The sequence below is a fragment of the Apteryx mantelli genome, chromosome 1, assembly GCF_036417845.1.
Source record: "Apteryx mantelli isolate bAptMan1 chromosome 1, bAptMan1.hap1, whole genome shotgun sequence".
Taxonomy (NCBI): domain Eukaryota; kingdom Metazoa; phylum Chordata; class Aves; order Apterygiformes; family Apterygidae; genus Apteryx; species Apteryx mantelli.
Window position 1 is genome coordinate 31,495,675 of NC_089978.1, and position 16,053 is coordinate 31,511,727.

The following is a 16,053-nucleotide window of genomic DNA, read 5'->3' on the forward strand; positions in this document are numbered from 1 at the left end:
AACTCCAAAACAGCAACCAAGAACAGAGATCTTCATCGTTAATTGGTTGGAAATACTCCACAATTACATGATTGATAAGGAGGAAATTTGGAGTGCCCTACCATGGATCAAAGAAACATTAGTGTTAATCTCTGTCTGTATGCAGGGGAAAAGGTCACTGCTAGGGCTAGGCAACGTTTATTTATTTATTTTCTTACATCGAGTGAAAAGCCAGTCCAGGTCTCTGAGAATTTACCATTGAAATGGCCCTGAACAGTGTTTTCTGCACCCTAAACCCACTGGGTATGACGGCTTAGGGAAGCACTGCGTGCCAGAAGCCCAAGCACTAACTTCCCCGAGCAAGGAGCCCCCTCTCCCCCACCCCAGGCTCCAGGGCTGGCACGTTTCGGACCTCGGGTTTTCTGGCCTCCCCTAGGTAACAGCTGCGACACCTGAACAGTAGAGAGGACCCCGCCACAGACACAAACCCCCCTCAAACCTTGGAAGGAACCGTCCTTCACGCCTTACAGGGGTGACGGGGGAGCAAACAAACGCCCAAACGCAGGGCCAGGGGAAGCCGAGGCGGGGGCAGCGGCAGAAGGGTGCCGCGGTAAGAAACCCCCATGGCGCCGGGCCGGGGGGCTGCCCCCGCCCTCCGCCTCCCGGGGGAAAGGCCGGGGCAGGGGGCTGCCCGCGCCGCGCCGCCAGGCCCCCGCGAGACCTTCCCGCAGCCTCAAGGAGAGCCGCGGCGGCCGCCAGGAGCGCGGCGGTCGGCGCCGCCCCCTCCCCCGTGACTCACCCGCCCGCTCCCGGCCGAGACGAGCCGCCAGCGCAGGAGGCGCCGCCCCGCCCCGCCCGCCGCGGGGAGCCGCCGGCGACCCGCGCTCCCCCGGGCGCCCCCCCCGCCCCGCACCGCACCGCCCCGCCTCGGCGGCCGCCCCCAGCGCAGGGGCGGGCGACCGCCCGTTACTACCGCGGGCAACGGCCGCAGCGCCTCAGCGCCTCAGCGCCCGCCGAGTAGCCGAGCGGGGCGGCCTTCCCCCGTCCCTGCCGCCACCCCCCGGGTTCATTTCAGTCGCCCCCCTCGCCGCCCCGCCACGACCCTTTTCCGCGGAGCGGCGCCCCTCCCTGCACAGGGCTATGTCACCCTTCCGCCCCCCTCTCCTCCCGCCCCGCCGGGCATGGCAGCGCGCCTGCGCGGCGGCAGCGCCGAGGCGCGCGCTCCCCCGCCGCCTTCTCCCTCCGCGACTCCTCCCGCCCCCCGCCCCGCCTTCCCCCGGCGATTTGAATATTCTAATGAGGAGGCTGCCGGGAGCCCTATGGCGGGGCCGGGAGGCGGTCACGTGGCGCGGGGACGTGTCCTTCGGGGGCGGGCCCCGACCTGCCCAGGCTGCCTTAAAAGCGGGCGGCGAGCGAGGAAGCGCCTCAGTCAGAGAGAGAAAGTGCCGGGGTGGTGGGGTTGCTGCTGCTCCGCCTGAAACTTCTGAGTAACATCAACAGGGGGAGGGGAGGGCGGGCGGCGGTGGAGGAAGGTGGGAGCGGGGGGAAGGTTAGCAGCAGTGCAGCCCTATCCGCCTCTCCCTCATGAACCAGCCTGTGTTGGGCTGAGCAGGCCCCTCACACAAAGGAGGGCAGGGCAGGCAGGGTTGCCCCCCTTCCCCCCCTCCTCGGGCGAGGGGCAGCGGGGAGGCGCCCTTCCCCGTGCAGAGCACTCACAGCCACTTACTCCTCTCCTGTCCCCCCCGTCTTCTTCTTCTCTACCCCCCTTCCTCCCACCCCGCCCCGCGGTTCTCCCTTCAGCCCCCCGCCCTCCGTCCATGTAGCCGCCCGGCCGCCGGCCCCTCCGCACTATGCCCATCTTACTCTTCCTGATAGACACGTCCGCCTCCATGAACCAGCGCACCCATCTGGGCACCACCTATCTGGACATAGCCAAAGGCGCTGTAGAGACTTTCATGAAGGTACCGGCTCTGCCTTGCGAGAGGCGGCGAGAGAGAGCGAGAGTGACTGTGCGGGAGGGGAGGGCAGGGGAGGGGAGGGGGAGGACGGGCGCGGGGGGCCGCCGGGGCCGGGGGCGCGGGCGGCAGTGCGTGTGTGTGCGGGCACGGAGGGGAGGGCCGGGCAGGGAGGGCCGCGCCGGGCCGCGCCGGGGGCTCCAGCGCGGGGGCCGCCCGGCGCCGCCGCCCCCGTGCTCACCCTCTCGCTTTGTCCGCCACCCCCGCAGCTCCGCGCCCGCGACCCGGCCAGCAGGGGCGACAGGTACATGCTGGTCACTTTCGAGGAGCCTCCCTACGCTATCAAGGTAACCCCCGCTAACCGCGCCGCCCCCCGCGCCGCTCCGGGCCGCGCCGCGCCTCCCCGCCGCCCCCCGCGGGCGGCCGCCCGCCCGCCGCCCGCCGCGGCCCGCGCTGGGGCTGGGGCTCCGGCGGCGGCGGCGGCGGCGGCGCTGACATCAACATGGCCGACAGCCCCCCCCGCGCGGCGCGGCGCGGCGCGAGCAGCAATGAACTGTGGGGGATATTTATCCGAGTTGGGAGCAGTGACAGCGGCCCGCGGGGGCCGCCCGGGCGGGCGGGGGCCCGGCCTGCCGCCGAGCGCCGCCCGCCGGCGCGGAGCCCGGGGGCGCTGCCCGCAGGCGCCGGGCGCCGAGGACCGCGCCGCAGCGCGTCCCGTGCGGGGAGGGAGCGGCGGGGGGCGAAGGGTTTGGAGCCCGCGACGCCGAGTCCTGCTAACTCGCAGGGTGTTTCTGCAGCCTTTCGTGGCTCGCTGCGCGGAGAGGAGGGCGCCGCTCCGCACCCCGGGAGGAAGGCGTGCGTCACCCTGTGCGCAGCTCCCGTCCGAAGCATAAGTCTTCTCACGTTTCTCTTTTCAGGCCGGATGGAAGGAAAACCACGCAACGTTTATGAATGAACTCAAAAACCTTCAGGCTGAAGGACTGACGACTCTTGGCCAGTCCCTAAGGACAGCTTTTGATTTGTTAAATTTAAATAGATTAGTAACTGGCATAGACAACTATGGGCAGGTAGGTTGACTATTAATAGGGGGAAAAATCATAAAATACAAACTTCCCAGGGACGACAGCTAACTGGTTGTCCAAAATGGCATCTTCATGAAATGCTGAATATGGGGCTTCTTGAAAAGAAAAGCAGAGTTCAGGTAGTTTGAGGAAATGTGGTTGATTGTACAGCTGACTGTATTTTTTTAACCCAACTTTCCTTTTTTATTTCAGTTATTCTTCAATTTTTAAATGCTAACTTAGCCTTCAAGTTGACCTTTTCAGTTAAACTTTGTCATTTTTTTCATAACAAATCATATGCTTCAGAACCTTAGCTGATAAGCCTGGTGGGATTATGAAAAGTTTTCCCTGCATATACAGTGCTGCATAGTCAATTAAGTACACTCTGAGGAATGAGCTGCTTTTCTAAAGGTGCTGCATGTTTCAGAAATATTGAATAGAGCATGTCTTTTTCAAAATCTTTTCTTTCCAGTGAGTTACTTTCTCTGAACACCTGTGTTTTTATAAACCTGCCTGTTGTATCAGAGCCTTGAAGCTGTGCTTTTCTAGTGCCTGTGATGCAGCTGCCACTTTAAAGCAGGACATCTTTTGGAGTATTCCAACATTCTCTTGCTCAGTAGTATGAGTTGCGATAAGCCAGTAACTTTACATTAAACATATGCTTTAGGAAGCACACCCAGTTCTTTCTGGCACTGGATCAAACCTGGATTTATTCTGCATAATAATGGACATTATTAGTATCAGGCAAGTATATTGTGCATTTTTTGCAGAAGGCATACTAACTTGAATCTCTCCATTTCATTTGTTGCTCTCATGGAAAATATTGCTCTCCTGTCTGGCGATTAGTTATTCCTCTTGGTATTTAACATGGGTATGTGGTTGTGAAAATAAGTCGTCCCCCCCAGTCTGAGCACAGTCTCTGTGATAACATGCACTGTTTGTTTGGGAAGGAAATTCATCTCTCTCACGTTGCATTGTATGACTTTGCCACTAGGTGATCAAGCGAGCCTAAACATTTTTAAAATGCCAGTTTAGTGATGAAACTTTAAAAAAAAAAAAAAAGTGCTAGTTCCACACATGGCTTTTTTCTCTCTCTGTTCCCATCTGCTGTCCTCTTATATATCTGTGTGCTAATCTCTTCTGCTTTCCATTATTTTTGGTTCAGTTACATGAACTATACAAAACTTTTTTAACTTTACCATTCTAGGCACGCACATTAAATACTTGCCCTTTACCATTGCTATTGACGATGTTAAAATTCTAATTAAGCCCATGTCAAATAATTTGCTCTGAGAGAACCAGTTGTGCTCAACTACTCAGTCAAGTGGGCAGCTGAGTTCATGTCATGATTGTTTTGACTGGTTAGCGTTCATTACTGCAAATAGCTGCTCTTTTGTCTGTATAATAGTGTTTTTTTTCTTTGTCTGGTTTGTTTTGATTACCAGTCTCTCTCAGGGCTTGAACCCACCCCTGCTTATGTATTTTAGTTGCTCTGTTCCACATGTGGAACAGACTGTTGAAGAGATGCTCGAATGTGCAGTCAGGTGACTAGATGCTAACCTTTTTTAGTGCCTGCAATAATAGATGGATTTTATAGCAAGTGCCAGATCATCTGAAGTCTCTTGTTCCCATTCTGGCCCTACTAATCAAACTAGCAGGTTTTCATAAATCAGATTAAATTTAGGAGCACTTAACTGGTCCTTCAGCACTCATGGAATGAGTTTCAGTGCGGTTAACTTTCCTCAAGTTCACATTGGCCTTTGAGCAATATGCTTTGTTAACTCACCATTGTTGATGTTACTTACTTTTGCTTAAGATAAATGTGTATTTAAACATATATGCCATGAGAAACTTAAGAATTCAGGATAATAAAAGTGGTCAGAATACTCGGTTATATTTGAAATAGTTTCCACCCTGAACATAAAGTGCTCATTCACTTGTTTTGTTTCTGAAGAGTTGAAAAAAATAAACATCACAGAACATTTGAGTTGTTCACTTAACTAAAATACAGCAGTCAGAAGTGTTTGAAGAGTGATTATCTTAGAATGGGAGGAAAAGAATTCTACAAAAACACAATATTTAGATGATCTTAGGTGTGGTATTGTGTGAAGTAATAAATATACACATTTAATAAGCTTTTCTTTAAAAAAAAATTCTCTGGCTTAACATCTTTTCGCTAATGTTCTTATTTTTGATGGATTGACAGGCTTCTAAAATATTTGCTGAGATCCACTTTTGTTTCTCATATATGAATTGTAAATCAGATTTTTAGTATACGTACATATGACAAGATATGACACAAACTTGGTGAGATTGTCTGGTTATGCCATCCAACAGCGTGATGTCTTATCCCCTTGCTAACATTGAACTGTTTGTTTAAATGGCAGTGTGACTCACTACACTTGATTTCTTTTGAAGTAGACCAGAGTTCTCCATCAGCTGACTTCCTGAACAAGAGTGATGGCTGAATGGTCATTCTGAAATTGAGGAAAAGCTCCTGCTTCATATTTTCTTGCAACATTAATGTGCACATCTTTAATATGAGTATTTCTATTTATCATATTACTTTTTCAGTAAATAAGTACTGACTCAGTTGCTCATGATGATTGAGTTACCAAGTGTACAGCTGTATTAGCTGACCACAGTTTCTCACATTCAGATCTTAAAGGGACACTGTCAACACATTTAGGTTATCAAGAACCTGGAAGATTTTTTCATAAACTGCTTCTCGTTTTAATGCTATAGTCTTTATAAACCCTTTGTCTTATCAAGGGTTGTTTAGATCCACATTTTTGTGAAGATTTTTGTCAATAAGCAAGTACACAGGGAAGCAGTAAAACTAACTAGAGGAAAATATTTTGACATACTTAAGGTGAACTTGTTATGTTTTTAGAAAGGATATATATTTTTAAGGTGACTATCCCATTAATTTCTACAACACTTCCAGTCTGATAAATTCTGTATTATATTGCTTGAGTCCAATAATAGTTACAAATCTTTTCCATGTACTGTGCTTTGCGCTGATTACGATAGCAGAAGAATGAACCTTCAGCTAAGATGTCAGCTTTTTGTGTTAGCTAGAAATAGTGGTCCTCTTCACCTTCTGTATTTTTATAAAAAGCTTAACAGAAAAGCACACAGGAGTTAGATGTGTTTAGTAAGAGAGCAATTTAAGCACATTAATTTCACTAAGCTCAGTATTGTATCACACAAAACATTGCACTTCATTAGCCCAGTTTGCACTTAGTTAATTGTCTTTCTTGTTATGTTTTGCCCGAGTCAGCTTCTCCATTGCTTTGGGTACTCTGAAAAACCAAGCCTTTTACTAGCCCTTTACTTATCTTCCTGTAATACACTGGTGAATCTTGCAGCTATGGCTTGTTCGGCACATTTGTAGTCACAATTTGACTGAATATTTTTATGAATGAGGCAAACAAATGCAGCTTGTTATAACTGACTGAAGGGTTAATACCAATAAATGTGTTCCTGAAACTATTATTTCCACTGAAATAAAAAGCATGAAAAACATAGCTTTTATCTAATACAGCAAAAATGTAAATAAGTGGTTGAGTTGGGCCACCTATATACTGAACTTTTTGTAGTTTGTAGTAAAGTTTCTAAGGCTGAGCTATGAAGCTAAGGTAGGTTAAAATATGTATCACTGGTGTTTCAATACTCGTATGCAAAGGACCAGTACAGCTGTATCAAAACTTTAATCTGGTGGATGTTTGAAATAGCTAAAACTCTGATTCTCTTACTGTCAGTATGACATGAAATGAGGAGAAAATATACTTATTTGAATGGATTTTCAAAATAGTTGAGATATCAAGCTTTTTTATATTAACTAATAACTGTACCTTCAAATTTTATTCAGGATGAAATTTCCTTTTAGTATTGCGGGTAGAAACTGCTCTTGCCAAAAGCATAGGCTCTTTATCTCAGTGGAGTATCTTACACTTCTTCTTGACAATCGTGATTGTTGATATGGTAAAACTGGCTGAGAGATGAGTTTAATTTGATAAACAGATTTCATGTAACAAAAGCACATGCTAACTGAGTTGCTGTGAAACAAAAAAGAAAACTACAACACTGCCGTAATCCAAGTGTGTTTGGGATAGATGTTTTTCCTTCACAGTGATGAATAAGCTACTCTGAATTTAAGCTAATACAAGAAATACTGTTATGAGGACTTACAAGCCTGTGCTCAGTCTGGTGGAAGTTTTTTCCTACAATGCATGTCACATACATACAAAACCATGACTAAGACATTTTGAAACAAACTAAAGTCTAAATGGAATTCAGTAGAGTAAGGATATTTTGAGACATTTAAAAATATGCTAAGGGCTGGAAGGTTGTTTTCCTGACCTGGAAGTTGAAAGGCATCCTGCATATAATGGAATTTTTTTAAATGATGTACTTTATCCAGGGCTTTTATTGATATCATGTGTGGCTATCAAACAGTCTAATCTTAGGTTATCTGCTACATTATAGTTTTCTCTGAATGTATGATTAAACCCATTTGTAGCTACAGTAACAATATTGCTGATGTGTTCACACAATAAAACTTCACATTGGTCTGTAGAGATCAGTATGTTTTGATGTAATGGCAAAAATACTACCATATTTCAAGTACATATAAACAACATGCTTAGGAGATCAATTATAACTGTATTTGTAGGCACGCTTAAGCTTTGATTAAGAAAGAAAAAAGCACATATTTTAGACTGTAGATTTTAGACTCCTTCCTTATGTGCTCATTTATGCCAAAGGTCTGCTGAAGTTAAAAAATATATATATATATCTTTCCCTAACATTGTACACATTGTACTTCAGTAGTGACAAATTCTGTTTTCTTTAAGTAGTTGAGTAGTTTTGTTTTCTGGTTGATGTTTGAGGATTGTTACTGGAATTCCTTGCTTTCAAAAGTCAAAATTCCTCAAGTATGACTTTTGTCTTGGCATTTTAGGGTCATAAACACTGCGCTGGAATGGCCTGTGTGGAGTGTACATCCAAATTTGGAACCAAAGTTTAGATTAGCATTTCCTGCTTTGTCATGCTGGCACTGTTGCACAGGCAGTTTGCTTTTCGTGTTGGTAGATGCAGTTCTGCACTTTGTAGAGCAGCTGTTCTCCCGTTCTCTTCTTTCCCCTTCCCCACCAAAACCAAGTGGGAGAATTTCAGATGATAGAAAACAGTATAGCAAGCTTAAGCATGATAATGGTAATGATCACTTTAAAAAGCTTTAAATTCTGATACATATACAAAAGGACTTTTCATAGTCTCCTATTTTCTATGGAGTAGAAATGGTCTTAGTGTAAACCTATAAAGTTCCTGTTATGTCAAAGACCTGTATGTGAAGTGCTGGTGGAAGTCTGAATCTTTCTCACCTCTTTCATGATGAGATGAAATATTTTGCTTCTTGCTTCTTTTTTTTCTTTTTTTTCTTTTTTTTCTTTTTTTTCTTTTTTTTCTTTTTTTTCTTTTTTTTCTTTTTTTTCTTTTTTTTCTTTTTTTTCTTTTTTTTCTTTTTTCTTTTTTCTTTTTTCTTTTTTCTTTTTTCTTTTTTCTTTTTTCTTTTTTCTTTTTTCTTTTTTCTTTTTTCTTTTTTTCTTTTTTTCTTTTTTCTTTTTTCTTTTTTCTTTTTTCTTTTTTCTTTTTTCTTTTTTCTTTTTTCTTTTTTCTTTTTTTTTCTTTTTTCTTTTTTCTTTTTTCTTTTTTCTTTTTTTTCTTTTTTTCTTTTTTTCTTTTTTTCTTTTTTTCTTTTTTTCTTTTTTTCTTTTTTTCTTTTTTTCTTTTTTTCTTTTTTTCTTTTTTTCTTTTTTTCTTTTTTTCTTTTTTTTTGTGGCTGTAACCTTTAGGCATGCCATCTGGTCCATTCCTTCCTTGAAACATTTAATTTTTATGTAATTTTGTTTCATGGTATCCTTTAATGTGAGCCATTGCAAGCATTGTTGCCAGTGTCTTTTTCACATCGGGAGGTGGAACTGCATGCTTTTTGGTGAACCTTGTTGCTCTGGGAAAGCTGAAAGTCTTAAAAATAGCAATCACTTCAAACTTGCGTGTTCTTAAACTCATCTGGTTCTAATTCAGCATATTTTTAAAGAAGAATTAAAAAGTTAAAACAAGCTTGCACAAAATATTTTTTTCCTGGTCAACATGATCTCATCAGTCTGTTTCATTAACAGAAACAAGGGAGGAACTTCCTCATGTTTTGAAAATCAAAGGTGCTTTGGCCATTTTGGTTCTTTAAGTGCTTAGTATAAGCAATAAAAGTTGATTTGGAAGGGGTATTACCTTAATATGTTAGTTGTGACTTTGATTTTAAAGATGAGGTGAGGGCAGTCATGCTGCCAAAGCTTAAGCAGCTGATCTAGGTGTCTGTCTTTGGCTGGTATTCTTGGCCTTACTGAAGAGTGAGCAGAGAAGTCTGAGGGCAATTTGGAGTACCAAAATTATATCTCTTGCCCTGACTTTTTTGTCTGGAGAAGCTTATCTGCCTCGGTTCATTGACGACTCCTTAGATATACTAGCTTTCTTAGGTGCTTAAAGGTAGGTGGCCTGTAGTTGAAGTAGTCTTGACTTTGGACATCCATTTGCACTTCATCACAGCCAAATGTCAGGGAAGCAAAGCAAAAGCTTGTATTTATGTTATGATCATGGCAGGGAAGATTAAACCCTGTAGATACAGAGCCCAGAGATCGCTTATGTTGTGAAGCATGAGTTTTTATTTTTTTTCCCCTGGTGTCTGCATCATTATGTTTATTCTCTTTAAGCCTGTTTTCACTTACTGAATAGCTACAATTTCTAAGCCTTGGATTTCTGTTGTAAATGGTCCATATGGCTTGAAGGGAGAAGGGAAGAAATGTTATTCATGTATACCTCTGATTTTCCTTATTCAACTGAGGCTCAATTGAAACTGTAATTGTGTTGCATGAGTCCTGCTTGCTGTTACTTTTTTCTTCTTGTAATATATTGTGTACCTTTAACAACAAAATGAGTCTTTTAGTTCACAGAATATTCCCATATCTGCATCTCCCACTTAAAGAACATATTAATGTTTCTGTTTCATGCTGTGATTTTTAGCATTGTATCATGTGACCCTTTTTTCAAGTTGTTTTCAACTGCTCTTTATGCAACAGAGCAGAACTTCATATAATTTGTGATCCTGTTTTAGTATCTGGCTAATCCAGAACTCTATCAAGATGTGTGGTTTGCATTGCATGATTAGGGTGTTAGTTTTAATTGTTCGAAGTGTAGACCAGTCTTACTTCAGAAAAAGGTAGTACTTCAAATAGGAGATAATGGTCATTTGAGTATTTAGGATAAATCTTTGTTGTGTATCAAAAGAAGGTGGACTAGCCAGTGACCCAGCAGATATTTCTGATGACCCTGTAGTATATATCTGTGGTGTCTATAAAAGATACCAGATGATCATGAAGTGTTTCCTACTCATCAACATATTTTTACTGTCATAATTCTAAATGTTGATAGCAAATAGGATTTTAAGTTCTTTATTGTTCTCCGTATATCTTATTTTAAGTTAAGATGGAAAGGTGGTATTTAAGGGATCTAGTACTGTGAAACTGACCCCAATGGACGAGATGTTTCAAAAATGTAGTGTACAGGCAATTTCAGTTTTATAGTAATGAGAAATCAAGTATTTGTTATCTGGGCACCTGTTGTTCTCATTCTAGAGACAGTATCTCTGCCAAGTTAATTGACTTGCCCTAGCTTACATAAATCTCCAGTCCACTATAGATTTAAGCCTAAATTTTTCCAGTGGGAAATTGGGTTAGTGCCTACAGCTATATAAAGCAGGCAGGTAGGAAGTCACTAGCTGCAAGACATGATATTAACTTTAATTGGGAAACTTGAATGAGTATGTTTGGGAAACTGAATAGATAAGATTTCTGGTTGCATGAGAGGACAACAGATTTGTCAAAATCTGATCTGCTGTTTTGCTAAAAATGGGCAGTAAGTGTGGGTCTTGCAGCACTGCAGTGGTAGATAACTAGAGTAGTAGATAAATAAAGCGTTGATTATGTCTAATGTAGATCCATGGCTTTAACATTGAGGTCTTTTAAAAAAAGACTGATCTGGCAGGAACTGTGATACAGATTGTATGGTTTCTGACTATAACTGAAGGATATACATATTGAAAATTGTGCTTCATATGCCATTGTTGACTTGGCCAGGAAGCTTTTACCTGAGTAATCACATTTGGTGTCTACTCAGTGGAGCCACTCTCACTTTCCTTATCTTATGGGTTTTTCTATCTACATGTTACTGCTGCTGCTTGTGGAGAAAAGAGTGTTAATCTGATTTCATCCAATGTGGTAATGTTTGAGGATAAATGATCCGAATATGCTATGCATTTTGTCAATGTCTCCTTGAGTCAAAAAGCTACGTTTAACAAATCCAGCATATTTGTCACAGGAATTAATTTAAGACTGACATTTTTGCTTTTGTGTACAGTGTACAGAACATGAGCAAAAAGTGGCTATCTCTTTCCACCCAACACCCAGACCCCAGGGTCTTTGAATCCCACAATGTTGACTTGATTTTATCATTGCTATTTGTAAGACAGGTGAAGTGGTATCCATCTCCTAGCTGTCTGCTCTGCTCCACTCCTGAGCTTATGGCCCCCTCAAGAGGTCAAAGTTGTGCTAAACTTGAAGCAAGTTGTGACTGTGACGTGAAATTAAAGTGCTGATTGATTCAGATAGTTCAATATGCTGGACTGTGAAATGTGGTGGTTCAGAATCTGTTTTGTAGTAGTTAAGTCGCTCCGGCTGTAGTGGTGATGAACTCCAAGAGAGAATCATGGTGGAGTGTTGGGGCAGCTCTCCGATGTTCATGCATCAATATGCCACCTTCAGGCTGCCTATCAGTACTCTGGGTTAATACCCCCCTCCAAAAAAAGGGGAGAATTTTGTATGCAGCCCTCTCTTCAGCTTTTTCACCTTGGGTTTTTTTGGTGTTTCACTACTTTGTATGCTGGCAATAGTGAAACTTGCCTTTCTCCAGTATATGGAGAACACAGGCCTGGCTTAGCGTTATGAATTCCGCTGCCTGAGCCAGGACCAGCTATGTAAAGTCATGGCTGTGAAGCAGAAAGGCTGAGATAATTAGGGACTTGATCCAAAGCCTGACAAGGTCAATTATTTTTGGAAGAAAACATTTAGAAATATTTGTAGGAAATATGATCAAAATAATCTTGAAAGCCAGGTTCTTTGGGGCTGACTTTAAAGTTGTTATGTTTGGGTCTGGATTGGTTATTTTGGCATTTGTTTTTCTGAAGTTTATATAATCTGTTTTTTAGCAGCTTGCATTTGCTTAATTCAGCCACTTAGATTTCTAATAAGTTTGGAAACCTCCATGATTAGTCTGCTGATTTATCCAAATTCAGAGTGATTCTACCAGTGATTCATTACTAATCTAACTTGCTGATAACATGTATCCCTTTAAGTGACAACTTCCATTGCTTTAAAAATAAGTTCCAGATATGGTTACAGTTGTTTTGCTGTTTATATATTTCAATTAATTTTGTGCAAAAAAGTTAAACTTCTTTCATTTTCAGGATTATCATAAATCTGTCACTTCAGTGCTTACACATTTAAAATATTAGTAGGGTTTTTTTTGTTGTTCTTCAGTTCGTTGCTGTTCTTCACTGTTCAGTTATGTGCTGGAGTTCACTATATATGAAGTCCATTCTACATTTTTCTGAGGATGGCAAGTAGTGAACTATTGTCATAAATTGCAAAAGACTCAAGGACTGAATTGTTTTTGAAACTTATCAAGGATCTAGTCTAAACTGGAGCACTTAGAAGTTAATCAAGAAGTTATCACTTACATAATATGTTATTTAGAACTCAATTAAATTTGTTCTTAGATGAAAGAAACAGGACAAACTTTTATACTAAAGTGGCATTTTTGAAACTATATGATTTAGGAACATTAGTTTCATTGTTTTTCATTGAGTCTTGGGGTTTGAAGTCTGATATCTTAAATTTTACTGTGTGTTCATCATTCCTGTATTGTTCAGTATTAGCCTAGTCTATAAAAATGCTTCTTTGACATACATCCCTTCTGTTTTCACACATGCACAATTCAGTATGGAGATTTTGTATTCCAAAATGATTCTCTCTGCTTTTGGCTGCTTTGAGTTACTTTTACAGTGGTGTTTCTTGCTGTTAGTTTCATTTTTGTTCTTAGCACAAATGTTTGGAGTACAACTCTGAAATGACTGAAGTTGCACAACAGGTAGTTAAATAGTCTTTAAGCAATATATCCAGTGCCAGATTTGGGAACCTAGAACGTGTAAAGTTATGAGCTTCTAAAAAAATGATACTAAGCACAGATAACTCTTTGTGTTGCACATTTCAAGATGGATATGCACATTTCAAGATGGATATGCAATGAAGTAATTATAGAACTTAATTTGTAAGCTCAGGCAAAGCAAGAAGATTATATGCTTAAATATATTTCTATGATTTTTTTTGACCTAGGATTTGGGATTTATTTTCTTAGGCAATTCAGATGTTCTGTCTTCATAACCCTTTTACCTATAGTAGGTGATATTTGATTTGATCCTTGCTTTTGCTGTAGGGCTTCCAGAATAAGAAAAAACTGTAAGATGACGTGTTTGGAGCTTTAGTAGTTGACTGAAGCCATAAATCATTACATGTTGTAGGTCTAAGCATTGATATTAAATTATAAAATAGCTGCTGAAAAATGTATCCCTTTTAATTTTCAGTTTCATAACTTTATTTAGTTCTTCACCTCTCTGATCAGGAGGATGCAGTCTTTTTTGGGTCTTGCAAACCTTAGTATGTCATTCTGGCTCTCATTCTCTTAATAAAATGATTTGTGCTGAATGGAAGAATAGCAGTATAGACCTTTAAGGTGTTTGTTACAGTCATGAGATGTGGTCTGGTTGCTTTATCGTCTTTTGATGTTCTGAGTATGAGGAGCAAGTGACTTTTTCATCCCATTTCATCCATCCTAACAACCTGAAATCTCCTTTTCTTAAATGGAACTTACGTAGCCTGTGTTATGAACATAGCTACTGTTTCAAGGATGCTCCCTTTATTCATATTCTGTAACTGGTGTGCTGATGAGTTTAATATCTGATCTGGGTTTAAGAATAGTCTGCTGCTGCACTTGTGTTGTTTTGAAGAACCCTTTGCTAACTCTTGTTTCATATTACCACTTTTGTTTAAGCCTGCAACTCATTTATTCTGTCACCTGAAATACAAAAAACTTTAATCATACTACAGAGCAAAGATCGCTTAATCTGCTGTTAATCTGTAGTGTCACTAGGGGATGAAGTGACAACCATGTAACTATCTTCCATAATCTTCCATAGACATGCCAAATAAGAAACTGTGATTACTGCATGTCTTGGATGTTGGAGCAACTCTTAAGTATTTGTAATTTAGTTAACTAAAGAAGAATTGTCTAGGACATGAAAAATTACTTTGCCTGTAGTAATCTTGCTATAGCCTGTAGTGAAGGATAGTTGTACTCAAATGAATACAGGTTTTGGGATCTCTTTACCTCATGGAGGGAAGATCCTTTGTGGTAGTCACTGTTGCTGCAAAATCCTTTGGATCGATACCCCGACTTTCGGTGTGTGAATGAGTGGAGGAGAAATCAAGGCTGCTTAAACTGCATTCTCCATTTCTTTTGGAGAAAAGAAGATGAGTTAGTGGAAGTATTAGTTTAGACCTTGCTAAATTCTAAGAGAGTGTTTCTTAAAACTCCATTCTTTAAGAAGATAAAATAGTTCTTCCTATCTCTTAGCTTCAAAAACAAAAAAGGAAAGGGGGGGATACAGTTGAATGTTTGTGGCCAAGGCTTCCAAGTGATAGGGAAATAGAATAAGGGCAAAGGATCAAAAAAGGCAAAACTGGAATAACAGTATGTTCTTTTCTTCTTTTCAGAAACAGTGAACTATTGGATTAAACATAGAGGTAGATCAAGAGTGTAGAGTGCCATGACTGATTACTTTTAATTTGTGCTATTACAATCATTTCTTACAAACCTTTCTTTAGGTATGCACACTCATAGAAAAAAGTACTTATCTGTTTCTGTGTATTTTGAGACAGTATTGATACAGAACATGCCTCAGGTTTTTTAATCTCATTGTTATGTGATTAGCACATAAAAAGATATGTTTTATTAACTTGTGCCCCCTCTGCTGGCTAGTTTCACAATTACAAAGTAAAAATACAAATTTATGTTGATGAGAAACTCTGATACACAATTTTAGCCAAACATCAATTGTAAAAGTTTCTTTTATGGGATTAAAGCTATGATGAAAACCTTGTTAGCTCAATTTATGGGAATCGGTAGTGATGTTTGGAATTGGTGCTCTCACAAATCATCATGTTGCTCATAGTGTGCTGTTATCATTGTGGGCTATTCATTCAAGCTCAGTCAAGACTCATTCAGCATTCATCAAACCATTTTCTTTCCCTCATCCCTCAGTGGTAGAGGGATTTGTTTTTGCTACCCTGTGTTCAAATTCCTTATGGACTTGGTTAAATTGTTGCATATATAGAGGAGCCAGATCTTTATGGATCTTGGGACTATTGAGGGCTGCACTTCGAGCTCCTAGCAACCTGCTGCTATCATTTGTATTCCAGATAACAGTTGCTTTCACAAGAAGTGGTGAAACTCTCTTCTTTTGCTTAAAGTAAGTCTTTGTGGAGCTCTCTCAAGTTCTCCTTAGTAGGAGATTAATTTAACTGTGTTCTTCCTGAAACATGTCTTTAAGGGTGAGACAGTATTCCCACCTGCTGAGCTTGAAAGGATGGCAGGGCATGAGTCCTCCCATCTTGGATACTGCAAGGATAACAAAAAGGTTTCAGTGCTGTGATAATGTGGGTCTGTACCCCAGATGTTTATGGCCTGCAGACCTTGAAGAACTAGCGTTAATTGTAAATAGCCTCCCTCTGTTTTTTATAACTTTCAGAAAAATACTGGCCTTTTTCATGGTGGTACTGGAATTCCTGAATAGTATTTTGCTAGGTTATTTCATAAGGTTCCAGTCT

At 41.7% G+C, this 16,053-nt stretch overlaps 1 protein-coding gene across 7 annotated transcripts in view; it reads left to right on the forward strand.

Moving 5' to 3' along the window:
- The first annotated feature begins 1,529 nt into the window (after positions 1-1,529).
- INTS6 (integrator complex subunit 6) overlaps positions 1,530-16,053 on the forward strand; it is a 51,179-nt gene continuing 36,655 nt past the window's right edge. For all 7 annotated transcript variants that reach the window (XM_067291698.1, XM_067291703.1, XM_067291733.1 and 4 more), the window contains exons 1-3: positions 1,530-1,940; positions 2,204-2,281; positions 2,852-3,001. In XM_067291698.1, the coding sequence (XP_067147799.1) occupies positions 1,830-1,940; positions 2,204-2,281; positions 2,852-3,001 (339 nt within the window). In that variant the 5' untranslated portion in view covers positions 1,530-1,829. The remainder of the gene's footprint in view (positions 1,941-2,203; positions 2,282-2,851; positions 3,002-16,053) is intronic.